This window comes from Vipera ursinii (assembly GCF_947247035.1).
Source record: "Vipera ursinii genome assembly, chromosome: 2".
Lineage (NCBI taxonomy): Eukaryota > Metazoa > Chordata > Lepidosauria > Squamata > Viperidae > Vipera > Vipera ursinii.
In genome coordinates, this window is record NC_139513.1 from 234,124,980 (window position 1) to 234,152,894 (window position 27,915).

At 38.0% G+C, this 27,915-nt stretch overlaps 1 protein-coding gene across 1 annotated transcript in view; it reads left to right on the top strand.

Moving 5' to 3' along the window:
* The window catches only part of LRRC2 (leucine rich repeat containing 2), an 89,434-nt gene that overhangs the window by 23,846 nt on the left and 37,673 nt on the right, over positions 1–27,915 (top strand). The window contains exons 3-5 of the mRNA XM_083351244.1: positions 5,155–5,356; positions 7,985–8,141; positions 18,096–18,232. Of these exons, the coding sequence (XP_083207370.1) occupies positions 5,155–5,356; positions 7,985–8,141; positions 18,096–18,232 (496 nt within the window). The remainder of the gene's footprint in view (positions 1–5,154; positions 5,357–7,984; positions 8,142–18,095; positions 18,233–27,915) is intronic.

Sequence of the window (27,915 nt, forward strand, 5' to 3'; positions counted from 1 at the left end):
ATGCCCATTATCCGTCAAGGACATTTCTGCAGCCACAGCTGCAGACAAAACACTGGGCAGAGTTTTAGGATATGTCACGTCAGGCTGGCAACCCACACCCCCAGACCCAGAATTCCAACCTTATATCATGAAACAAAAAGAATTATCCACACATCAAGGATGTTTATTATGGGGCAGCAGAGTAGTCATACCCGAAAAACACAGATTAAAGGTGTTAGAAAGCCTCCACGAAGGTCACCCAGGCACTGTCAAAATGAAGGCTCTGGCCAGAAGCTACGTCTGGTGGCCAGGGTTAGATAAACAAATAGAAGCACATGTAGCTGGATGTTATCCCTGCCAACTTGTCAGAGCAGCCCAGCCCCAAGCTCCCATACACAGATGGGAAACAACCAAGACACCCTGGTCACGCATCCACATAGACTTCGCAGGTCCATTCCAAGGACAAACATTCCTAATAGTCGTGGATAGCTATTCCAGATGGCTAGAGGTGGCCCCAGTCACAAGCACAACTACTGCAGCCACAGTACAAGTTTTAAGGGGGTTGTTTGCCACACATGGGCTTCCGGATGTAATAGTCTCCGATAACGGCCCCCAATTTACTTCCTACGAATTCCAGAGTTTCACAACGGCGAACTCTATTAGGCACACCACCATGGCTCCGTTTCACCCGTCCAGTAACGGCTTGGCTGAGGTGACGGTGAAGTCGACCAAAGAGGCACTGCGGAAAATCATCACCGGCAACTGGCACCGCAGACTTGCCCAATTCCTTTTATCGCAACACACCACCCCCTGCACAACTGCAGGGAAGTCTCCAGCAGAGCTTCGCTGGGGCAAGAGACTAACTACCAGACTGGACCATCTACATCCTGACAGATCCCCACCAGACCCAGAGCTTCCCCTCCAGTACAGAACTCTCAGCACAGGGCAAGCTGTCTGGGCCAGGGACTACAGAGGGGGCAATAAATGGACACAGGGGGTCGTCTTAGAACGAACGGGTCCCCTATCATGCGTCATTGACACGGGAAATAATTCCCACGTCCGCAGACACATAGACCAACTACGGCGTCGCAGCCCACAAAATATGGGGGAGAGGGGGAACCGGGAAATGCAATCGGAACCACCGCTGCCGGCAACTGCACATCAAGACAACCTGGAACAATCAACACCACCACATAACCCAGCACAACGAGACTTCTTCCATCAAGGAAACCCCGAAGCCAGAGAGTCAAGCCCCCCACCCCCCGAGCCAGATTCCAACACATACCCAGAAAAAGAACCCATTCCCCGACAGTCCGAAAGAATAAAAAGACCCCCCACTTATTTGGAAGACTTCGAATGGGGCCAACCCAAAAAGAAACAATCGGGGAAACAACAACTCAGTCAGAGGGAGGGGTAAGGGGTGTTGTGTATTTACAAGTTATTATTGTTAAACATAATTATAAGTTAATACAGGGCTGAGGTAAAAGCCGCGGCAGCTTTTGACAGCTGTCAAAAGCTGCCGGACAGAACTACGCAGGCGCCGCCGTCTGACAGCTCTCGGCTGTCAGAATCACCTGGCTACCGCACATGCTACCGATGACAGCTCCGAGCTGTCAAAACCCAGCCGGCTCAGATTGGCAAAGCAGACAGCGCGGGAAACCGGCTCAGCCCTGATTGGTCGAGATGTTGACAGCTGCGAGTATAAATAAGAGCGCTGTTCTCCTGTTCCTTGCCTGGTTCTTAATAAAAGTTAAGTTACTTAACTTCGCTGTCTCGCCTGCTCTCTAAAGCAGTAACTTGCCTTGGTGGAGCAGTGGGCTAATGCCTCCTTAAGTAACACCAGCTGCCTGCAATTAGTGCAGGTTCGCATCCCACCAGGCTCAAGGTTGACTCAGCCTTCCATCCTTCTGAGGTAGGTAAAATGAGGACCCAGATTGTTGGGGGCAATTAAGCTGACTTTGTAATAATGCCGCTTGGGGTGTGTGTGAAAGCCCTAATAAGCAGGCATATACATAGAATGAAGGCTACTGCTAAGCTTGTAAGCCGCCCTGAGTCTTCGGAGAAGGGCGGGATATAAATGGAATTAAAAAAAAATCCTTAAGCATATAACCACTCATCCTGAACAGGGGGAGTCCCCTTACATGCAAGTCCTTCTGAGGATGACATTGCAGATCCTGGCTGATCTTTCTACAAACTGGAAACCTTATTTTGAAGTATCCTCTTCAACAAATTATCTGAGAGTGCCCATTAATTGATGAAGAAAACATTTACAAGAACCAACCATAGTTTACCAAGGAAACAGAGCTTGATAATTATACTGCACAAGCTCTCAAAGCTACTGAATCTAAAAAGAGAAGAACACAAGTGGAGAATTATGTATTTGTCTCAAAAATTAGATCATCAGTGACTGAAAATAATACTTTGCTCATAATTGTCATTTAATGACTGTGAGATAGGATATATTAGTAAGCTGCCTATGTATTTACATACACAGTTGCCCACAGCTTATGATAAACAGCCAGTTTGGTACAGTGGTTAAGGTATTAGGCCAGAAACCAAGAGACCATGATGCCAACTAGGTTACCTTTGGCCTATATTCTAACTTATCTCTATGAAGAAGGCAATGGAAAAACATTTCTGAAATCTTTATAAGAAAATTGCAGAGACTTGTCCAGTAGTCAACACTGACCCAAAGGCACATGCATACTCATACAAAAAGAAAATGGGTGTCTTGGAAACCCTGATCAACACAAAAGCAGCAGCTGTCAGGAGTGCAAGACTGGTGCTTTCTAGTGACAGCATCTCAATTGTGAATTGTTTTCCATGGAGGTTACCTTAGACCCATGTTTTAATTATAATCCACCTCAACTATTGTTCTGAACCAGCCAACTACCGGCCTTGTAATAAGGCAAACCCCTGTTCAAACAGTAGAGACTGGAGAGCGTCTGAGGCTGAAAAGCGTCTGCCAAGATTTATTACACGAACAACAGAACAAGAAACAAAACACTGGAACTTGAATCCTCAAACGGAAGGGTTGCTTTCAGCAACCAGCCCTTCCCCAAACACTCCTTTTATTTAGAGTTCAGGGCGTGGCCTCCCTCTGCCTCCTCCCGAGGAGACCCGCAGCCTTTCTCTGCTTGGTCCTGCTCGACTGCCTCCTGCGTCGGGTGTCCTTGAACAGGGCCAGCTGTAGGTCATCATCCTCCGCACTATCGGGCTCACGCAGCTGAGAAGAGGGCCCCGACTGGGGGCTCTGCAAAGCCTCCAAGCCATCATCAGCCGGTTCGTCTTCCACACCCTCCTCCTCCCCCTCATCTGAGTCATCCGAGACATCTGGGCCGGCTGCCGGACCCACAGGCTGGCCCTGAGTCACAACAACTATGTTAAGGCTTTATTTTTGCAAACCACTGGGGATGGGTATTCATTATTTATTTATCATTGCCATTTATATCATCCCTCTCTCCCCAAGGTGCCTCTGGGTAGCAAACCCAGTTAAAACATTTATATAATGGTAGACGATTGAAATATGTGTGTTAACATAACACAAACAAAAAAGCAAATGAAAACAGCGACTGAGGACAAACTCATCTGTAAAAAAATAATACTGCCCAGGCTCAATTAACCTCTCCACCTCCACAACTGGGAGAACGGTCATATCCTGAAGGTGTTCAAAAAAAGCCCATAGAGCAGGTTCACTTGGCTGAAATTCATGAAATTTCTGGCAAATATGTAGTGTGCAAAGTAATCCAGAGCTTCTTGTGACCACTTTCTGAATTGTTTTGGTCCTGTCCTCTTCCCTAAGCATTGCCGGATTTTGAATGGAGTTGCAGTTTATTCTTTTCTAGTGTATATTTGCTTGTGAAAATAGTTATGTTTTCTCCAAGAACCTGCCTACCACCTGTTCATTCCCTTTAGTAGTACTTTTATTTAAGTCTTTTCTCTAAATTGTTATAGTTTGCCAGCAATTGTGGCTTATGAATAGCTTATGAAGAATGCTTGACTCTCTCAAGCCTATTTTTATTCAGTAATACTAGAAGGACATTTGATCACTTATCCCAGTAAAGCTGGCGTGACCTCTTCACCATTGTCCTGCTTTGGAGGAATTCCCTTTTGCACTCTGACCTTCACTTTGCAAAGTGACTCTCCGCAAGCTCTATTGCAAAAGTGACCTTTGTCTCTTATTATTTAGAACTGCTACTACAACATCATTTTGTCTTTTGGTATCAAAGTGCTGGGTAGAAATAGGAAAGGAAAGTAGGTACAAGAATGGCAGCTGGGTCTTATCAGCTGCTTTAATTTGTGTAGCAGAAACAGCAATGCACTACTACAAGGTCATCTTTCATGATTATGTGACTCCAGACTCATGTTTAAATGACTTTTAGGCCCCTAAGAATTGCTTAGAAAATGTACCCGCATGCTTTTAGTGTTTTGGTCTAGTCCCTGGTACAGAAAGGCAATATATACACCTAATAAAGGAAGAAATAATCTTCATATGTTTACTCACAACTGACAGCTCTTTCATTCACATTGCTACTGCACATATCAGGATAAAATTGGTTTGGGAAGAAATAAAGATAAGGAAGGATAGCTTAGAAAACAGCTTTCTAACTCAATCCCAGAGATGGATGAAAAGCAGGAACCAATCACCCACTGACATCAGTATAATTCAACTTTCTCAACCTGGCGCCCTGCAAGGGTGTGGAGTTTCAGAATCCCCAAATCTGTTGATGAGAATCTAGGAGTTCAAGTTCATACCTCTGGATGACACCAAGCTTGGAGAATACTAAAATAATGTATGACTAATATGGCAAAGTAGATAAGGGTGCAGAGGATTAAAGTTTAACAATCTCAAAAATGTCCTGGAACTTCTCAGGAACTGATTGCACTTTCTTAATGCCAATTTATGTAAATGCCTCTGGCAGAAGTGGTGATCCCTTAGATCTTTTGACTTAAGCCAATCAGCGTAACCATGATAATAATCTTTCTGACTGTCTCTTAAGCACAGGAGCTCTCCCTTCCCTGCCCTTAAGTCACCTCTTTAGCAGAAGAACAGATACAAATTCCTTTGAGTGCTTAATGAGCTTTTCTTGGTGAATTTGATGTAATTGCAAATTTGGGGAAGGTGGGGGAGGAGCAGGAATAAAATGAAAATGCTTTCATTTGTTCTTTTTTAAGGATAAGGCAAGAATGGGATATTATGCTAGAGTGCAGAAGAAAAGGCATTCCACAGGCTGCATATTTGAGTAATGGTTTCATAGATACTAACAGCATTTTGGATAAACTTGAAAAGAACTCACCACTGATTAAGAAGATTGCCTTGCTGAATGACAAAGAAAGAAGCAAATTTATTTTTCAACTTTCAGGCGAACACTGGACAGTAAGTATACTGTATTATTTGAATAATTGTTTGCTTATTCTTTGCTTGTGACCATTGAAATGGACAGATTTAAATTTGTCTGAACCTTGCTAGTTATTAATTTTGTCTCTTCTCCCTTTCTTTGTGTAAATGACAAAGCATATATTATATTTTAGTATGTAGGTGCACCAACTCCTTAATATTTTCCATTTTATCTTTAGCAACCCAGCAGCCATTGCAGTATGATTTCTTCTCATTGATTGTAATATTGATATTAACTTTGATATCTTCTCACATCATCAAGGAAAGACAGAGGTCAATGCCATGGCTTCTTCTTGCAACAGAAGAATTGACATTCCTAGAAATTGAAAAACACTATATTATTATTTCCCACAATTGCTTGGTAACAGCAAAAGTGGCTGTGGGGCAATGGATCCTTCTTTGCTAAAAGTAATGTGTGTGACTTTTCATACATTTGACATGCCATCAGGGTCCTAGCAGCTGATAATACCTTCTCTAGCTCATATATTTTTTTCTTTTTTCTTTTTTTTGTCAAGCAATCTAAACAGAGCCATCTCTTAGAGTGTTCACAACATGGCATCCTTCAGGATGGGTGGGAGGCATTACAGGATGTTAAACTTTATCCCTGATAAGTTGTCTTGATTTGCTCTTCATTGGGTGTCATGTTCCATGAAGTTTGGACATTGTAAAATTTGTGAATAGTTACCTCATTGACAGTGGAGAGGAACTGATTGGCTTCCTATAGGCAGTGCTTTTTTTGTAAAAGAAAAAGGTGCCGGAACTCACACATGTCATACCTTGCCTACCCTACAAGGTTCCATCCAAAAAAGGTGCCGGAACTCCGTTCTGAGCGTTCTATGAGAAAAAAAGCCCTGCCTATAGGCATCTATGTACTGAAGATTATAGAAGAATATGGGGGGACTAAAAAGCAGAGACAAAAGGAAGTACTGCATATTTGAAATTCTATCACAAATTAACCACAGTTCAAGGTTTGTATGCCAAGAGCTAAAATAATTGATTGATTGATAGGTCTAAACTCTGATAAATTATATTTATTTCTATGGTAGTAAGCAAGAATCTGGAAAGATGTTTAAAATAATGTTTGTATAGCCTTCCGTTTCCTTCTCTTATTTACATTACAAATGTTAAAAGTTTGTTGCTTGGTTTTGTTTTGTTTTAATACTCTGAGGGAATATTATCTCTACAAAGCCATTTCAATTAATGTTATCTGATTAGCTGAAAAAAGAGACATAGGCATTCCCACCAACAAGGGGTTAGTTTCAATTTTGGGGATGTTACACAAACTGATATTGTAAGTGCGCACAAGCATATCTTTTAGCTTTGCTTCCTTAATTTCTTTTCAGAGATTATTGTTAATTTAAATATTTATCAAGTGAAAGTGAAAGTCTTAGCTGAATAGATCTGGATATAGTAATTTATGCTGAGATATCCCAAGAGCAAAAGACAGGAGCATATTCATACACTAAAAAAACCTTGCTGTTAGAATTTTCTATAAAAATATAATCAATTCTGTAAGGTGAAAGCAATCTTATAAATCTGTCTTTAAATTTGTCAGGATAAATTGCTCAGGATAGTACACTAATAAGTCGTGATTTCTCAAAATGTGGTGAATTTCCTTGTTAAAAATGGAAGTGTCTAAAAGAGTCAATTATGCAAAACAAAGGACATCTTTAATTTGATTTTAAATTTCTTTTAAAATGAAGATCTACGATCCACATTGGATTGGAGGGGCAATATTTGTCTAGAACTATTTTTCTTGCAATAAACTCCCACTCCCAGCTACTACATGGCCATTTAGGAATTTTTTTTTGCTTGTTTTTGTTATGTGAGATCTGTGCTGGAGGAAATCCTGCACCCAAAATCCTTAATCCTTTCTCTTTTTTTACTGGTCATGTTGATTCTTCTTAAAGGAACATAGGGATGGGATGGCTCTCCAATCACAGATCTCCAATATCTCTAATTGTCTTCTAATTTTTGAATAATTGCACTGAACATTCATATCAGTAATTCATCTGTGATATATTATTCAGAAGCAAAATTAAAGGTACATTGCAGATGTTGGAGACCTGAGACTGGACATTTCTCCCATCTCTATGTTTCTTTACGAAGAAACTAGTCTTCGACTTATAATCACAATTGAGCCCAAAATTGCTGTTGCTAAGTGAGACATTAGTTAAGTGAGTTTTACTCCATTTTACGATTTTTCTTGCCATGGTTAGTAAGTGATTCTTGCTTCCCAATTGACTTTCTTGTCAGAAAGTTGCAAAAGGGGATTACATGACTCCAAGACACTGTAACCATTATAAATATGAGTCAGTTGCCAAGTGTCTGAATTTTGACCACATGGCCATGGGGATGCTGAAATGGTATGAAAAATGATCATAAGGCACTTTTTTCACTGCTGTTGTAATTTTGAATGGTTACTAAATGAACTGTTGTAAGTTGAGGGCTTCCTGTATGTTAAAAGGAAAAGCAATGCTTCATGCACTGAAATGTCATTCATAGCCAATGAGCGTGGTTTAATTCAAATGGCTTTGTGAAGGAGAGGAAGGTAGAAATGTTGTTGTTGCAAAAGATTCCTTACTGTCCCAAATCTTCTTTTCTTAGGAATTACCTGATTGGCTGAAAGAGAAAACATACCTAAAAGAATGGCATGTAAACAATACTAAGATCTCAAGCATTCCAAGTTACATTGCCTTGTTTCAGGAACTGAAAATTCTTGAATTATCCAGTAATCAGATTACAGACCTCCCCGTCGAAATTGGTAGGTGTCCTTTTTTCTTAGACATTTATATCTGTTCATTTCATCACAATCAATAAGATTTGTTTTTTAAAAAAAGTAACCTGGGGATACATTTTATAAATGCATATTTTCACATATGACAATGTGAAATCACAATCTTCACAATCCTGGCATTGTACACATGTGGAAGCTACAACTCCAAGAATTTCCAACCCCCCCAGGGTTTATCTATAGGTATCAGTCTGGGGGAAAAAACTGAATGGGAGGATTGTAATTCACAAGACGGGAACAAGGTCGATGTTTTTGCATCACAGCTATGTACTCTTTTATAACTGATCCATCAGGGCCACCTGCTAGATCCATTTCCTGAAATGATAGATCCTTCAGGCTTCTTCTGAAACAGATATGGGACTCTTCTTTATGGCTAAATTAAAGTGCCAACTATCTGTGACTAAACTGGCAGAAAACTATACTGGTGTAACAATTGATGAGTTGACCCATATCCTGCCCAGGCCTGATGCTGGAAAATGCTGCTCTTATTTACAGTGGACAGGGCACATTAAGAAAAGTAATTGTTAGATTATCCCAGCTTTCTTTTCTTCCTTCCCACCAATTCTCACCTGCTGACAGGAAAATATCCACCAACAGAGAACCAGAGAGGTTGCCTTGAAGCCAATATTCAGAAACCATTATGAAACCAATCAAGAGAGAAGCATTCCTTAAGTCCTGGGAAAGAAGACAGTATTTATTTATTATCCCAACTTTTAAAATATATAACACAAGGTGGCAAACATACCTCATATTTGCCCTACAACAACTCTGTGAGGTAGGTTGGTCTGAGAAAGAATGACTGTCCCAAAAATCACTTAGATGGCTTTCGTGTTTAAGGCAGACCCAGAACTCAAGAGTGTCCTGGTTTCTAGGCAGTGGTGGGATTCAAATATGTGAACAACCTGTTCTCTGTGTGGATGCTGCTTCCAGAAGTCCGTTCTGGGCCTCGGCAACAAATAATTAGCTACCAGTTCTGCTGACCTGGTGTGAATCCGCTGAATCCCACCCCTGTTTCTAAGCCAGTACCTTAACCACTACACCAAATTGGTTTTCTTTTTATTTCTTGTTTCTTATTTCTTGTTTCTTATTTCTCCCCCCCCCTCTCTCTCTCTCTCTCACACACACACACACCATCCTTATCCTCCTCCTCATCACCATCATCAATCTTAAATCTCTTAGAATTCTTAGTTTAAGAAGAGACTCAGGTTAGCCCTTCCACACTCATTGGGGTAGAACAGGGAGAAGTGGAAAAGGATTTGATTTTGGGGGGGCTACCTTAGGGGACTCAACTTCCCCTTAAAGTATGCTATACATATAGGTAGTCCTTGACTTACAACCATTTGTTTAATGACAGTTCAAAGTTACAATGGCACTGAAAAAGTGACTTATGATCAGTTCTTAAACTTACAACAGTTGCAGCATTTCCAGAGTCAAATGATCGAACTTTGGGTGCTTAGCAGCAGGCATGTATTTACAATGGATGCAGCATCCCTGGGGATTGTCATTTGCAACCTTCCTTAGGGTGCTTTTGACAAGCAAAATCAATGGGGAAAGTCAGATTCACGTGATCCACTTAACTGTAGTCATTTGCTTAACAACCATGGCTGAAACAGTCACGAAATGGAGTAAAACTCACTTAACAGCTGCCTTGCTTAGCAACACAAATTTGGGGCTCAATTGTGGTCATCAGTTGAAGATCACCTCTAGTTGAGGGAGGAAGTCAGTTTAATGAATCCCTAGACACCAATAGCTAGATCAATCAGAACCTATATTGGTTTTTGGGAAGGGTGCAGCCACTGCTGGCCAGTTGTTGCTCATGTTGATCTATATCTCTGAGCCAGGGACTGACTTAGAGACTGGAATTCTAGGGGAGAACCCAGTTGGACAGAATGAGATGTTCTTGCATTGTGAAGCGGAATAGCTCTTGAGAAGAGTGTCAATGGCTGAGATAATCTCATCCCCAAGGGTCACTTGCTTCTGAAACACATCAGATACAGATTCAGTAGATCTGCCATGGTATGTCACTTGCTTAAAAACTCTATTTTAGCATTAAACAGATGCAGGGTGGCTGGGGTTGAGAGGAAGGCAACGTCATGAGTAGATGGCAGAAAAGTGAGGTTGCTATGGCATATTCTTCCTGTGATTTGTGCAAGAGGGCGAATACCCAAAATTATATTAGTTAAAGTGGGATATATAGTTGAGAAGTCAGTGAGAGAAGTACTTCCCTCTGTGACATACACTTTCAAGAACTACCAATTCTTGAAGATATTTGCATGGGGAGGATATAGGAACAAAGGACTCTATCAAATCAAGAGCGTTAATTCTAGAGCAAGTAGGAATCAGGAGATGCCATCATGATTTAAAGACCCAAAATATAGGTGAGTAAAACTTCTCTCTTTCTGAATGAACACACATGCATGCTTGTGCATGCATGCATACATACATACATTTTGAAACATTTTAGGACATTTTATCTCTTTCTTAAAAAAAGGTACAAGAGTGGCAAACTGAAATAAAACTGTACCCTGTTTTGTACTTTGGAGGGACTTCTTGAATAATCCCTAACATCTCTAAGGATCTTTTTTTTCCCAATTTCTGGTTATTGGTTTTAAAGTCTGCTGCCAGTTTTGATCCTCAATTTTTAAAACAATAACGGTGGAAATAATTTGTGTATGTCCATTTTATTTTGTAAAGATAATTGCCAACAAGCATCCATGTCTTGTGAGCATACTAGAAGCAAAACACATTAGAATAACTTTATTGAGTAAAAAGCATGACTTTATGAGTAAGAAACAAAAATTGAGTTCCTCTCTTATCGGTATTCTTTAATCTTGGAGCTGAAACAAAACAGACTTAATTGATTTATGTGTTCCACAAGGTGGCAGTGGAGAATAAGATAATAATTCACCAAATTAGATTCTATCTCAAGTGGTCCTTCTCCTTCTCTTTAAAAATCATACATATGATAGAGATTCATGTGGGTGATTTGCCATATAAAAACGTTTCCCTTGAAGAGTTTCTGAAAAACTGATAGTGGAGTTTATAAAAATTACTACAATGAACTACATTATTCCCAAAGCAAATTGGTGTGTTTGCTAGAGAAGTGGAACGACTTAAAGTTCTGCCAGCCCTTTCAAAATCCCCTTCCTTCACATTAAATGGAAATATTTTATGTGTTGTAAAGTCAATGCCCCAAGGGTGGGCAAGGTTGAAGTAATATAATTTATTTTAGATAGAAGAAGCATATCGGTCTGAAACAGCCCTTACATGTCATACATAAACGGCCTATAAAGCTACTAAGCAACTGTGAAAGTTTAATTCTTGGAGGTTAAATAGTGTTTGTTCCAAAGGTCTAATCTGCACATCACATTAAGTCAAAACCAAAACTCATTATGGTTAGTGGCCTAATGGTTTGCAGTAATGCTAAGACATAATGGATATGACCATACATCAGACTAAATCCAAGACAAACCAGCCACCTAATTGCTTAGTGCTCTGTAAAAATTAATAAAAGGAAGAATAAAACATATTTTCTGAACTCTTTAAAAAAATGAACAAAGATACGGAAGAAGAAAAGTAGTTTCTCGCAGAATCATGAGGGAAACTTTTAAAAAGGGACAATGACTCTTTTAGAAAATGCACAGCATTGGAGCAGCCAGGAAAAGCAAGTTCCCATTTGTTGTTTGTATGGAGTTGTTTTGATGACTAGACATTTTACTTTGAGATTCAGAGAGAAGTTACCAGCAAAATTGGCTGATAGATGACTTGGTTCTTTATGCAGTCCTTTCCACAGTTACCATTCCTTTTAGTTTTTGGGATCCATTTTCCTTTCTACATTGCTCTGTCTAGACCTGCTGTTCTTTCTTATGACTGAACTCCTTAAGATAAAATGGTGGGTAAAACCCAACATGACATCCTAACAGCTCAGAATATGGCAGCACAGAAACCGTCCTACGTTATAGGCATTCCTCCGTTCTTAGTATGTATGGCAAGAATCTTCCAATCTTTTAAAGGAAGTTGTAAAAATGGATTTATGATTAGCTCTGCTTACAATTCTTTGAACATCCACTTAGGAACTCTTATGCAGCTTTCCTATTTCTTGCTATAATGATAATAGCCATTGCCTATTAAAAATTAAAAGCTGTGGTTTAATTGTGGGATTTAAGGTTAAAAAATGATTAAAAAGAAATGAGAATAAATTGTGACCCAGGGATGACTGCGCTACTAATTAAAAACAAAATATTATTAGATTGGAAATTACCACAGAAAATACATTTGATTATTACTTTTGACTATTTCTAATCTGATAGCTCACAACAATAACATTTTTTATCATTGTTTATTTCTTAATGGGTATATTATTTTTGTTGATAGCAATGTTGTATCATGAATTATTTAAATCAGAACCACTTTAAAAATCTCCAAACTAAAGGTAGTCCTTACCAATGGTAACTAGGACTGAGAACTCCATCAGTAAGCAATGTACTCATCAGAGGCAATGTCACATGACTGCAATCCCAGTTGCCATTGTTAGGCAAATCTTGTGTGGGCACAACATCCCATCATCACAGGATCACCATTTGTAGACTTCCTACCAGCTTCCCTATTGACTTTGCTATTGTGAAGCCAGTAGTGAAGGTTGCAAATGGTGACCGTGCGACTGTGGGATGCAGCTATGTTGTAACTGCAAGAGGTTATCAAGCACCTAAATTGTGACCACATGACGGGGCAGGGAGGAAGCTGCACCAGCTGCAACTATGAGGACCTGTCATAATCCCACTTTTCCAGTGCCACTGTATCTTCAGTCACTGAACAAGTAGATATTAAGCAAGGACTGTCTGTTAGTGTGCTCACCTAATTTTAATGAACACCAAACAAAAGTTGTTTCTTATGAATTTTGATGTTTTATTCCCTAGAAAAAATAGTTCCACACAAAACACGTTTACATGGAATTGATCCTCACTTGGAATTCACAAAGTCATGTTTTCCAAATACATATAAAAGTTCCTAATAGTTAGAAATATTTTTCCCTTAACTTATAGTGTAATGGAATTTGTAAAACCCCAGATTTGTCTTATATATTGCTTAGCACACTGTCGTCTTCAAATAGTGACTTCTGTTCTGAAGTAATTCCTGAATCTCCATTTTAGTTGCCTTCCAGTTTATGAAGCAAGCATGTGAGAGGCTATCACCAATTTTCATATGTATGTATGTATGTATGTAAATCTCATCCGTCATCCTCAGGCTGGTGGCTTCAGCTTCATTCTTCTCCCAGAAGAACGAAGCTGAAGCCACCAGCCTGAGGATGACGGATGAGATTTCGTCGAAACATTGCCCTGATACCTCCAATTCTACGTGGGGAAAAAACCCGAATGACCAAAGATCTACATGGTGACATGGTCAATGCAAGTTGCAGTTTGTCAGTCTTAGTTGGAAACCTGGACCTCAGATACTATCGAGACGGGCCTGTGGCCTGGATAGTAGTAGTAGCAGCAGCAGGCAGTTCTGATCGAATGCCAATTGAAGGTAAGAAATAGAGCATGTGGTGGTGATGGTCTTGCTGATTGAATGAGTCAACATTTGTGACTGGATTGGTGTCTGGAGTCATTGACAGAATAATCACATGATAAATTAATTGGGGTAAGTAATCAATGTATCTTAGTTTGCCCACATGACACTTTCTCTTTGTGAGCCACACTGGTCATTGGTTGACTTCTGGATGCATTTCAAGGTGCTGATTGAAATCTATAAAGCCTTTAACGGTTTGGGTCATGGTTATTTATGAGTCTGCCTGCCTTCAGTAGCTTCTGCCTGTCTATAAGATCTAACTAGATAGGAACAGATTATTTTTCATGTTTATTGGACAGCTCAGAGAATGTTTAGAAACAGTTGACCGTCAACGTATTGAAATGTAAAATGAAGGAGTTAAAACTTACCTATTTGATATATGCTTGCTCTTCTGAGATTTCAGTATTTTAATATTCATAAGTTTGTTAATATGATTTAGAGAAAATAAAGTGTAAAGATGTGAATGTAATTTTGAAATATATCAAATTTTACTACTATTAATATATGAAGAGACACTGATTTGGGCATGATGGAAACATTATGCTATTTTGCAGTTATAGAGAGGGTACTATGTCCTCTCTTACTAGTTTATTATTAGCTTTTTCTTCACAATGGAGCACAGATTTTATCTTTTATTCATGTTTTATTCAAGATAGAAATAAGCAGTTTAAATATAAGCCATGCTTTATCTAAGTAGCCAAGTAGATTCACATTGTACACTTCAACATTGCCAATTGGTACCCATCCTTTCATGGGTGAAGCTATCCCTCTTCTCTAGGCAAGCATAGCATAGCCTGGCCTTGTGGCACTTCACACACTTTTTCCCCCATTTAAATGTCCATCTGTTCTCAAAAGCATTCCAGGAAAGCAATTATGAATAAAATATGTATGCTCTACGTGTCTAAGGAAAAGGTTGAACCTTCATCCACTCTCAGCCAATGAGAAAACAGGCGATTGTCTGGTTATTTCTTTGGAAGGCAAATCTTTGAGTGTATCTTCGTCATCTTCATGCTCACAGAATTGTAGGGTTATCCATTCACTATGGTGTTCCTCTTCAACCTTGTTTCTCTCCTAGACTTACATTGTTTAATCCAGGGGCCTTCAAACCTGGCCCTTTTATGACTTGTGGACTTCAGCTCCCAGAATTCCTCAGCCAGCATGCCTGGCACACTGGCTGAGGAATTCTGGGAGCTGAAGTCCACAAGTCATAAAAGGGCCAAGTTTGAAGACCCCTGGTTTAATCAAAGAAACCTGTAGTGTATCCAACCCTGGCCAGGCATACACTGTGGAAAAGAAAAATACATAAGCATAACTGAGCCCCAAATTTCCATCATGGTTGGTGAAAAGTGCAGCTAATGTTAAGTGTTAAGAAGATAGAGCTGCTGTACTGTTAAGCTACAGGTACATGCTTAGAGAATTTATAGCTGATAATGAAGAAGTAAAGATTTTGCTTTCGTTTTACTGAGTTCAAGAATGGATAAAAGTGGCCTAAAGTGCTTGAGATGTAAAGTGGGATTAGCCCTAGGAGGAACGGCAATGTCAAATTTAGACAACATAGTGTAAAGGGTGTTTAAGTGACAACAAACATCACAATACTTAAAACAAAAGGGCCTTGGTGGAGCAGGGGGCTGATGCCTCCTTAAGTAACACCAGCTGCCTGCAATTAGTGCAGGTTCGCATCCCACCAGGCTCAAGGTTGACTCAGCCTTCCATCCTTCTGAGGTAGGTAAAATGAGGACCCAGATTGTTGGGGGCAATAAGCTGACTTTGTAATAATGCCGCTTGGGGTGTGTGTGAAAGCCCTAATAAGCAGGCATATACATAGAATGAAGGCTACTGCTAAGCTTGTAAGCTGCCCTGAGTCTTCGGAGAAGGGCGGGATATAAATGGAATAAAAATAAAAATAAAAACAAATCTTCCAGTGTTAACTTTCACTATGAAAGCTGGCCATTGAGAAACAAAGGAAGAAAGGAGATGTGCTATTTGAGTTGTGGTTTGGGACACAATTACTAAGAGTCCTGTGGCCTACGGGAAAAACCCTATGTCATTGAAAAATACATAGTGTATGGCTTCAAGAAAAATCCCAATTAACACATATTGAAAGGCTCAAAGAAATAACAATGCTTTAACACCCGGTTACTGACAAATAACGGTAGTCCTGATTTTATCAGAGCAAAAAAGCAAACAAAACAAGCAGAATCTTACAAAAGCTATTATAAACTGAGTTGTTAAGGGAGGCACAGTAAGCATTCCCTGGTTCATTAATAAAAGCTGCAAAAGTGCATGTACATATGTGAATCAATTTCAGCTACACTGAAAAGACGAGGCTGTGCGCCAAATGTTTGGAAAACAATATTTTTGTATCCTAGAAGGCATTGACTGAATCATGTTAGTGCTTTTACCCAAGCCTTCTTCTGGAATTAAGCAGTGATCCGATTTCAAGTAAGAACTTCTATGATGATGATAACTTTATTGTCACTTTGAATGTACACCAATTGGCAGACATCAAAATGAAATTTCGTTGCATACAGCTCTCTGGTATTTCTACTGGGTATTCCTGTTCCCTTCCACCCTTTCCCATTCCTTTTTTCTTGGAATGTGTATTATGTCTTTCAGATTGTAAGCCTCAAGGCAGGGACTGTCTCATTTTTGAAATTTGAAAGCCGCAGCAGAAGCCTTGTCACAATTTGTGAACCAAGAGAGAGAGAGAGAGAGAGAGGAAAAGCCAAGAGTGAATTAACTCACTGTTTTGCCAACATCTGAACCTCTTGCATAATTCCCCAAAGATCCATAATCATTCAAACAATTATATTTAGAGCAAAGAATTTAAAATAAACTTTCAGGACAAATATATCAAAGAGATTTACAGTAGTCCACTTCCAAATTCCCCAAGAACATATTGTTTAGATTGGCTAATATTATGATTAAACATATGATTTATATTTCAATTCTCTCTTGCATGGATTTTAAAAGTAAGCTAACTTTAAACTAAAAAGCAACCTCCGGCTTGCATTCATAAAGATATCTGGCATTGTTTTTTTTTTTTCCAGGAGAGGAAAAAAATCAACAACCTCTATATACCCTTAATAGGCATTTCTAATTAACTAGTCAGCATTTTAACAATGATTTAAGAAATGATCAGATTAATACTTATAAAAATTGGTCACTGTGGAAAAATAGATTGTGCTACTTTGATGCCTGCTGTGACATTTGCAATGATTTCCTTTAATTCTGTGGAGCACAACAACACTATCCTACAGACCACAGGAGTGCATTCTAAAATGTAAGATAAGATAATCTTTATTGTCATTTTTTTTACTGTGGGCATAGTAGTAAACATTAAAAATAAAATTCTGTTGCTTGCTCTCAAAAGTGTACACATACATAACACACATATAAACATGCTATATACAACATATTTATATACCTACACCCTTACATATAAATATATATAAATATTAATCACTGTGTTTAGGTAACAGTCTTAGATCAGCTTCAGAGATACTTAGCTTGCTCAAAGCTATCACTAACTTATAAAACAAAACTTTGCAGTTATTTATAAATATTGTTATTGAGAAAGCAATCTAAAGAGCAAATTTTAGATAGATTGAGTGGAATGGATTTTGTACATTTAGATGGGTAACTGTGTTAATCTTTGTATCAAATATTACAATAGAATTTAGATTACAGCCTATTCAACAACAATAACAAAAGAATTTTGAACTTATTGGATCCCTTTGCATTTATAAACAAAAGGAATTAATGAAACATGCTGAATTAATGACTCAGGATATTTCTGCGATCATTTCTGCTATATTCTGGGAAGAAATTGAACATATTAATGACTTTGGCTCAGGGTGTAATAATTTCAGATTTCCATATGCTTTTGAACAATGTACCTGATACATGAAAATTAATGGCTAACAATGAAAATGAATTCTCCATGACTTATTTATTGCTAAAAGACTTGTTCTTCAATATTGGAAAGATAAATTTATGGCCCCAATTACTCAGTGAATTAAAGACTTAAAGTTTCTTCTAACTTATGAACAAGTTGCTTACAATGTAAATTATATATGGACAATTATAATGAAATACGATCATCCTTTATTGACACATTATGTAAATCCTTATATAGATATATACATGTATAAGACTTCATATACATATGTAGTGTCTTATTCTTTGTATTTCTTTTTTACTTTTGTTTAATTAAATAAGGCTTTTTTAAAGAAAAAGGTAACAATTCTAATTAATTTTAATCATGGAATCAGGACTCCATGACCATACCTTTTCCTGCTGTTGCACTCAATTGAATTATTGCTTAACTAATTTTAACTCACTTTATTTTGACAGGTTGTTTAAAAAACCTAAAAGAGCTGAATGTAAGTTTTAACCGTTTGAAGACTGTCCCTCCAGAACTGGGAAACTGCGAGAATCTTGAAAAACTTGATTTGTCTGGAAATTTAGAACTAATGGAGCTTCCATTTGAAGTAAGACTTTGAGCTCACTTTTGTTGTATTGATCAATTGAAGAATGGAATGTTTAAAGATAATTTTATTCCAATTAATTAAGGCCATGTTAAGTATTACACCATTACAAATGTATCCTATGGCTCAATGATGCTTTAATTACCTCATTTTTAGAGGTCATGTAAATAAAGAACCTCAGTGAATTAGATATGAATTTGTTTACCTATGACAGATTCTGAATCTGTATGTGCTTTTGTACAGAAGAACAAATTATGCCAAAACATACTTTGTTTAAGGCTAATTGTGTGAATGGCTTTGTGCCATGAAAAACAAAATTATGCAGACAGCTGGAGTCATGCTATGCTATGAAGACTTGGCTGGTTAAACATATTTTGCTTGGTTCCAAGACTGCCATTAGCAGCAAAACATGGCTTGGCAAAAATTCAGGGCACTTCCAGACAACCAAAATTCCTGTAACCTAAGACTTCTGACCTGACAAAGAAGAAGTTGGGACGGAGGAGATAAAATTATTAGGAGTTATTTATTTCATTTGAAGTCCACATTCTTGCAGGGAGCTAGTGACCAAAATGACTTTTCAGGACAATATAGGAGCATAGAAAGACTAAACCAACTTTTATCATCTGTTGGTCAGCAAATAGTATCTTAATCAGCCTGCTTGTGTCTGTGTTGTTGTTTTTTAAATGTATAATTCCTTTTACTTTATAGAAAACAATAAAGAATGAAAAGACTTTCAAATACCTTTCACAATAACAACCTAGCTAGTCTTCTCTTCTGCCCCACTTCTTTTGGATGGTTATCTAGGGCTGGGAATTGAGTATCCCTTTCAATAAACTCTAGTTCAAAGCACAGTGGCAAAATGTAGTTTTCGTGCAATTCACATGAAACCTGAGTTAACCGCATGTTATGACTGCGTTCATCAAGAAGCATTCAAACAGCATCAATTCTGGCTCATTTCTGTTCGCCTAAATCTTAGCTCCTAGATGACACAGTCACAATATGCACTTCCAGATGCGGATATATATCCTTTCAGGAGTGAGCTGATCCCCACCATATATATAATGGGGATCAGCTCAGTCCTGAAATGATATACATCCCCATCTGGAAGTGCCCACAGTTACATATCCTTGTGGTACAGCTGAAATCTTTTATCAATTGCTCATATGGTTTAGGAAAAGAATTTTTTTTAATATTGTGTAAAAATATTAGGAATATGTACTCAATCCAATCTGTATGTGTCTAAAAGCCCATAGGCTACATATGTCTTGTTATATGCCTAACAGAGGGTAAAGTGAAATCATAATAATTATAATAGTATTTTTATATTGCTCCCTCTGCAAGATGACCATTTCTTTTGCATTAGATTACTTTTATTTCATTAATAGCTCCTAAGGTCCATTAATAGAAGTCTATTAATTTTTGCTGAAAATATTAGGCACTAAACAGTGTTACAGATTTAAAGATGGCATAATTTACTTAATGTGTTTATGATGTAATTGGAAATTAGGCCTAAGGCTGTATTTGAACATTTAGTGTGATAAAATGCTACAAAAACAAAAAGTTTTAATTTTTTTTTTTAAAAAATGATATGATTTAGTCCTTGGTTCAGTTACCAAACATAGGTTGCAATTATGTGATGATTTTAAAGTATGTCTTGGCACTCTGAAGTTCTCATGTTAGAGATTGGTGCTAAATTAGCATAACACTGTCTAACATGTGCAAGTAGATGCCCACTGCATTCTCACAAACTTGCCATTCTGTTTCCTATGTTGTCAAGGAAGGTGGTACAAATATTAGAACACTAAAATGATGGTTTTGTGTGTGTGTGTGTGTGTGTATGTGTGTGTGTGTGTGTGTGTGTGTGTGTAGGGTGTAGGATGTAAGTATAAGCATATCATCATTTTAGCCAGTGTCTATCCACTGCAGGATGAAGGCCTCTTCCACATATTTCCAACCTATACAGTCCTGAGCTTTCTTTTGCCAATTGGGCCCGGAATAGATGCTGATGTCGTTATGCATCTTATGTATAAGCATATATGTATATATATAAGTATATATGCATATATACAAAAGTTTATTCAGTGAGCAATATTAGGTTTGTGAACCAAATGTTTTAATCCTCAGGGTAATAGCATCATTCACATAGAGACTGTTTAAAATTTTATACTAGCCTTAAGCTGTATGCAACTATGTATGTGTGTGTGTATGTGTGTATGTATTTTGTTTCTTTGTTTAGTAATCTCCTTTTTCATAAAGAGGACTAGCAATATGAAGTAAAATGATTAAGCTAAAAGAACCAAAAGCTTAGTACTTTTTAAATCACATTCTATAAAAATGCATCAAGCTCATCTCTGTTTTAAGGCAAATATATTTTTGTTACGATCAACTTTCTGGTGTGGAATTTTAGTCAAGGATGTGTCATTTTTGAATACTATTTAAGAACTACAGAAGCAACCGAAGAGAACCACTGAGAATGTGCTTTCTGGTGCAGATTCCCCATTTCTATGGAATCAGAAAATTTTAATGTCACTTATGAAAATGCCTTTTGGGTTTCCTCAGATTATTTGGGGCACTCAATGTTGTTAGACAATGGTGAGGCAAATTGCCAATTATATGGAAATTACATTCTTCAGCAAATTAATGCGTAGTGTTTCATCATTGAAAAAAAATATGCAATTTTTCATTTGGCAAGGAATGTCTCCTGCAGTAACTGGTGACATTTGGACAATGTGTGTGTTGGCTTGGCAAATACCAAAGACACCTGTCAGCAAGTGTCTATGAAAATTGAACCCTATGTGTTAATAGATTGTCTCTCTCACACACAAATCAAATGGAATGTTGCTTTTAAACATAGAACTTTTCTATTTATTATTAAAAAAAAGATGGAACTGAAAACACGTTTTCTTAGATTAAATGCAGGCATGAGAAGCCATTCTGAGAAAAAATCGTATTGAGGATAAAGGCTTAAAATCCCACAGCCAAGAGCTCACTTCCTGTTAGAACTCTTGTAAGTTAAAAAACAAACAAACACAGATTTACCAACATGCTTTTTAAAGATAATTGTTACTTTCTTTCTTTGCATATGTTTTAAAGGCTGAGTGCTACTTCATTAGACCATAGAGGTGCAACTATTCTTTTCATAAAGGCTGATCCAGTCTGTCATGATCTCTAGATAAAGTTTTACCGCTGAATATAGATGCCTTTAATTAGCAATGTATAAAGCTGTTAAGATACAGCTAGCTTCACCAGCATCTCATTCTCCTTTGTGAAGCCTGGCTACACTTTTATTTTAAAACAAAATAAAAATCAGTGTTGACAGGATGGAGGTTAGAGCCCTCAGTGACAAAAAGGGAGATGACAACACAATACAACACCAGAAATGGACTTCTTAGAGAAGCCTTTTTCTTGTAGAAATGTTATGGATACCTACATCTAGTTAGCAGAGTAACTGTTTGTCTACGTTCACCAGACCTGGTTGATAGCGGGTTTAACTAGAGCAGCCCAAAGGCTTTGAGTCAGGAATTTTAAAATGTACTGAGTTCCTGCCTATCATATATTACCCTACTTGTTTCATCCTTTTTGATTGCATTATCCACACTTGTAATACTGGTCAGTTATTGCAACAACAACAAAAAACCTGGAATGTGGACTCAGTTAATGGATCTGAATGGGGCCATAAAATTTATATAAATAAGAAGGGGCACAATCCAAACAAGGATAAGCCATGCAATTCATATTGTCATTTATTTTAGGTGACAATATATCATCTACATAGCACTGGATTTAGGTTGTTTCCAGACTAATGGCTCCTAATATCACCGATCAAACACTTTTGCAGCTTTCCTATCTTTCTTTCCTTAATAGTTTTTTTTTGTCAAAGAAGGACAACAATCCAGAACTATTGAGAAAATAGGGGCTTGGGGGGAGGATATGTAAATATTAAATCAGTAAATTACATCACCTAAATTCCCTTCCATTGACATTCTATGTTTTAAGTAGATCAATTGTACAATTAAAAACCTTTAGAATCCCACCTTTTCAAATTGACATTTCTCTCCTCTCCTGTGAAGGGAGAAGCATGTAAAACGTGTGCCAAATCTTTCACTCCTTCTTGCAGTGTTTACCAAATGTCTGACAGTTTATGAAAAGGAACAGCTGAATCCTAGAGAAACAGGAGAGTTTAGGGTGTTGATATTGACATCCCCTATATTTTCTTTTTCCAATATTAGTAGGAAGGTGTGAAGAGCAAAAGAGCAGGTGTGAGATGTCAAATGTCAAGTGGGCTTCCACAGAAGCATTAGCACCACACCAGGTCTTATAAATGTTTGGAGATATTGAAGAAATATGTGCAAGTAGATGGGAACCTAGAGCAAGAACATAAGGCAGTCTTCATTCAATTGTTTTAAATCAATTGTATATCATTCAGATAAGAACATTGTGAATTTCGCCATTTTTCTTCATAGGGAAAGGCAACTTGGATATGTTAGGAGAGACAAAAAGTTGAGTTCCAGTGAAGTGCATGGTCAACCATAAGGAGATTGATCAAAAGGACTGAACAGTATCTACTTGTAGCTTTGATCAACAGCAGCTTGTTTGGGGGAAATACCCTCTATTGTTCAGTCAGGGCTAAAGGACATATTTTCTATAAATTGAAAGTGTTTCTGATTCAAGGCAGATGGGTTCATTGTATCTGCAGATGCTAAACTGTTATAAGAGAGCTCTACAAGCATCGACTCCATTTGTTCTGTTCTTTTGCTTCAAACTTTAATGAGCATAACTGTATACTGTGATTGCTACAAAGCTTATTGGCAAGCAAACAAGCTGTTCTGCATCAAAACTTTCTTTATCAAATCTGGAAGAACTCTCTAACCCAAAGTATTTTGTTCCAGTGATGGAAAACTAAGTCCAATCTTGGAAATGAATTCTATTCTCCATGTATACTGGGCTTTAAGTCAAAGCCAAGCAAACCTTATTTTAACTGACTCAGCAGGTGCTTTATTCTCTACAGCAGGTGTCCCCAACTCCTGGTCCATGGACCAGTACCTGGCCACGGCATGCCAACAACCGGTCCACACAAATGAGCAAAACTCTATCCATAGGATGCAGGCAGCACACAAAACCATGCCCTCTCCGGTCCGTGGAAAAAACCTTTCTCCGTGAAACCCATCCTGGTGCCCAAAAAATTGGGGACCTCTGCTTTACAGAAAGAGAGAGGAAGCAATGTATCCCTTACTCTGCTGTTTTAAGCAGAAAGGCTTCAGATCCAGAAGTACCTCACTCATAATTATATATGATATTCATGATCAGTCTTCCTTCCTGGTACTTCTCATTGCAGATAGATTCAAAGACAAGGGTACAATCTGGAAGTTTTATAAATAGGCAGGGTGGAAGATCCCCAGCAGTTTTTCTAATGCCTTTGTTGTAGCTCCTAAAGATTCCTGACAGTTGTCTACAAACTGCAATATTGTTTAATATGACAGAATAGGAAAAAGATTAAAGATGCAATTGGAAAGTAATTATACGAGCTTGTTTAATGTTACTTACATCCAAAAAGAATAGAGTACAGATGGAGTTAGGTTTTGCCTAAGTCGCACCAACAATATTCAGAAGGGAACTCCTGGCGTTCCCTTAAAAGATGTGCACAACTCTTAGTTGAGAAAAAGCATTGAAGCACTTTGAGTGTGTATCTTCGGGTGCTGTCTTAACATTAGCTCAGCTCCTTAACTGGCTAAGTTTGAAAGTGAATAATTGTTCTGACTGGGATTTGTTTTTTTCTGAGCTATGGTTTATGTGTTAGTTGTTGCCCTGTAGAGACCCTGAAGCTCAGAAAACCAATAATTGAGGTCTTTTGCCGAGTTCCTTCTTTTATCCAAGATTTGGTCAAATCTCAAGGAACAGTTGGAAACATTCAAAATTCAATAATGATAAAGTGAAATAGAAACTGAAAAGATAAATTGGACTTTGGTCCAAATCAATCAAACTGATGATCTTCCCAATTTTATTCTTCATTTCCTAGAAGCAACAGTACAAGTTATACTGGAAAACAGAGACATTGGAAGACTAAATGCCATCTGATTCACCTTGGCATAAAAATCAGTTCTAAGCTGGTCATGTACCTCAAATCAGCTTTCTTAAGAAACAATAAATATGTTCCTATCTTTTCTACAGTTAACTAGTTTTAATAAGTATCTTAATGTGTTTGGTTCAACTTCCATACAAATATAAAAAGTTCATAATTATTATCATATATGATTTTCAAAAAGTGTAATGCTATTTTGATGAAGCATAAAAATGTAGGTTCTCCAGTTACTGTGGAAATATGGTTCAATAATTCTACTTCTAAGCAATTGCCATTTTGCAACACCATCATCCATCAGCCCAGCTGATAGCATCTTCAGAGTATCACTGACTGAAATGTTGCTGCTATAATAGCACATTGCTAAAGATCAGGGGGGGTGGGGGGTTAGCTGTGCTTCAACATTTACCTCCCATCTTTCCCTTGACATTTATTTCACATCTGACATTCCTATCTTATTCCAGAGGTCTGTGCTGCTGATATTATCTTTTAAAGCATTCTCAATATTTTCAACCCTAAAATGAACAGTCATTGTTTTTCCCCACCCTAATTAAATAAAAGGATCATGCCAAGGAGAGTTTTATCATGCCCTTTCCAGTGAGTGGGTTGTTGGTGGGTTGTATTAATTCAAATGTTTACAAACAAAATTAGTTGCTTCCTCTAGGAAGCAATGATTGACCTTACATTTAAAAAAAAGTTATATTTCTTTTGTGAAAAATAAAATAACAGCTTCCATTGCTGGGGTTTCTGGTTACATCAAATTATTGTTGATTAGTAATTTCAGAGTCTTTTCCTCTGGGGCAACATTTCCATATTAGTTGATTCTGCAAGCTACAAATGGGTATTTTTTTAAAAAAAGGCAATTAAAGGGAAACATGAATTTAAAATAATTCAGGATGGGCTGAAGTTAGTCTTATTTGCATAGCTTGCCCTACTTTTTTAAAAACTTGATACCTCATGATCCTCTCAGGTGGTTTAAATTTACAAAGGAAAAAATGAATACGCAGCAAAAATCTTAAGTAATTTTAAGTCATATAATTCTGAATAGGCACACTTATTTTGCAGCCTCAGGTGTATCTTCCTGTATGGTACCCAGTACCAGCCAGCGACATTTGCTATTGATACCCTGAAGCCTACCTTTTTCTCATCTTTAATTGAAGGTTGATGTTTTCAGTTTATTGTGGGGCTTCATCATGGCTATACATGATATTCTGGACAGGAAGATAATTCAGTTCTATGAAAATCCATCTAATACTTGAGGCCAGTTCAAAATATGAAACAACCAGAGACAATGGTTCTCAAAAGTTTCTATGAAGTTGGACAACTTTCCAACTTGTGCAGCTTGAAGGCATAGATTTATCCCATGCCAGCACTGCACAATCTGAAAGCTGGTCCTGGTATGGACCATTCCCATGAAGTTAGGCCCTGACTATAACCAAAGATATAGAGAATAGTGAGGGGTAGCTCTGCTATTGGCTTGGTTCCCATCCCTTTGAACAGCTTGCAAGGCTGAGATTTCTTGCAGGTAATCTATTTATCCTAGAGACCATATTTAGTTCCCCTTGCATCATTTCAACCTTTCTTTATAATCTTCATTGTTCCAACCTCCCTTCCATTGTGTTCTAGTATTTTCTGGGTCATCTTTCTTTCTTGTTTCTAATCTGACATGTAGAATTGCAATTGCCGCTGCAGCAAGAATAGGAGCAACAAGAACTATAAAAAAGTGTTTTTAGGGACACTGAGTTTTTTATCCAAGTATTCCTTTTGTTCTTTCTGTCTCTAATGCTTCCTGTTTAGTATAGCATAATGCTATTACGCTGATTGTTTCTTTAGTAGTCATTTCCTATTTCATACATCCAGGGCTTCAATTATTTGTTTTTATACCGGGAACAGGACTTTCAAAATAATACTCTTTTTCACTATATGGAAGAAAGAGGAAATTAATACTTAACCCTATTGTCATAATCATGGCAAGGCTGTTGAATTGAAAGAAGACAGACACTACAAGGAGAAATTTATGAGAGACTTCAGTATACACATGTTAATCTGCTAGAGAAAAAACACTTCAACAGACTAGAACTTCTCAGAATTCCAAAAGGGTCTCATCTCAGTTGCCATTTTTATTTCCTTCCCCATCATTTTTTTTCAAATGAGAAAAACCAACATTATTATCCTATCTGAACTGAGAAGGATCAGGTTTCTTTAACTCTTGCTTCCTGGAGTCCATGGAGTTGATCTATTTCCTATTGCAGGGAAATGTTGCTTCCTAGGTCTTTTGCTATTGTCAATCATTCTGGTCGAACTTTTTGTCCATGCTAGAAACATACTTAATTCCTCATTGAGCTTCCAGTGTTCTCTTGTTTATTTATGGACTGTTATTGTCAAACTTTCAGGGCCCTGGTGGTTAAAACTTATCATCTTTCATCTTATCCTTGGAAATTCCACACAAGGTAGCAATATATTCCCATGGGCATGTTTGGAAAGGCATCTGAATTTAAAAAATAAAATAAAATAAAAAAATCGTCTCAGTTTGCCACAGTCACATACATGCCATTCCACAATAACGTTTGCAATGTAATGACAAGTGTGGCACCATGGCAACTGAACAACTTTTTAATGCATTCATTTTCATATTGATTTTTCCTTGCTGCTGATGCTCACACACCTGTTTGAGAAAAGAAAGGACTGTAAAAACAGCAACAACAACTGTGTGTGTGTGTGTGAAAGTGCTATTGATTTGTTAAATGTTATTTTTGTGGAGGTGAGGACTAAGAAAGCTTCATTAGTGCACAGTTGATGGAAGCTAAGAGATGAGGTATAGCAATTTGAGGCAGAAAAGAAGAGTAAAAGAGCAGCAACGGACTGAGTTTAGTGCTGCAAATTCTAAATGTGCTGAAAGGATGGCTATGTGAGTTAAAATAATGTGGTAAATTGGTAGAGCTCTTTGATTTGCATATTTTTGTAGAACTAGTGTACTGTCTAGAATGTGTGGAAGTAGCCAGTATATAAGATTTTGTGATGAATAAATAAACTTTACACATGCTTGAAGATAAAATGAAAATAAAGCATATTTCAACTGAAGCTGAATTTTAAAGTTTTGAGAAACAGTAACGGTGGCTCAGTGGAGGAACGCGGTGGCTCTGGGTTAGGACGCTGAGCTTGTCGATCAGATGGTCGGCAGTTTGGCGGGTCGAATCCCGAGTGCCGCGTAACAGAGTGAGCGCCTGTTACTCGTCCCAGCTTCTGCCAACCTAGCAGTTCGAAAGCATGTAAAAATGCAAGTAGAAAAATAGGGACCACTACGGTGGGAAGGTAACAGCGTTCCGTGCGCCTTTGGCGTCTAGTCATGCCGGCCACATGACCACGGAGACGTCCTCGGACAAGTGCTGGCTCTTCGGCTATGAAACGGAGATGAGCACCGGCCCCCAGAGTCGGAAAAGACTAGCACGCATGTGCGGGGGAACCTTTACCTTTACCTTTAAGATCATTGGATGGAAATGCCCATCATTAAACTGCCTTTTGCTGAACAATAATAACCTGTGAACCTGCAATATAAAACAATCTTGATATAAGTACTGCCATGGGTAGACAATAAAGAGCATTCTATATT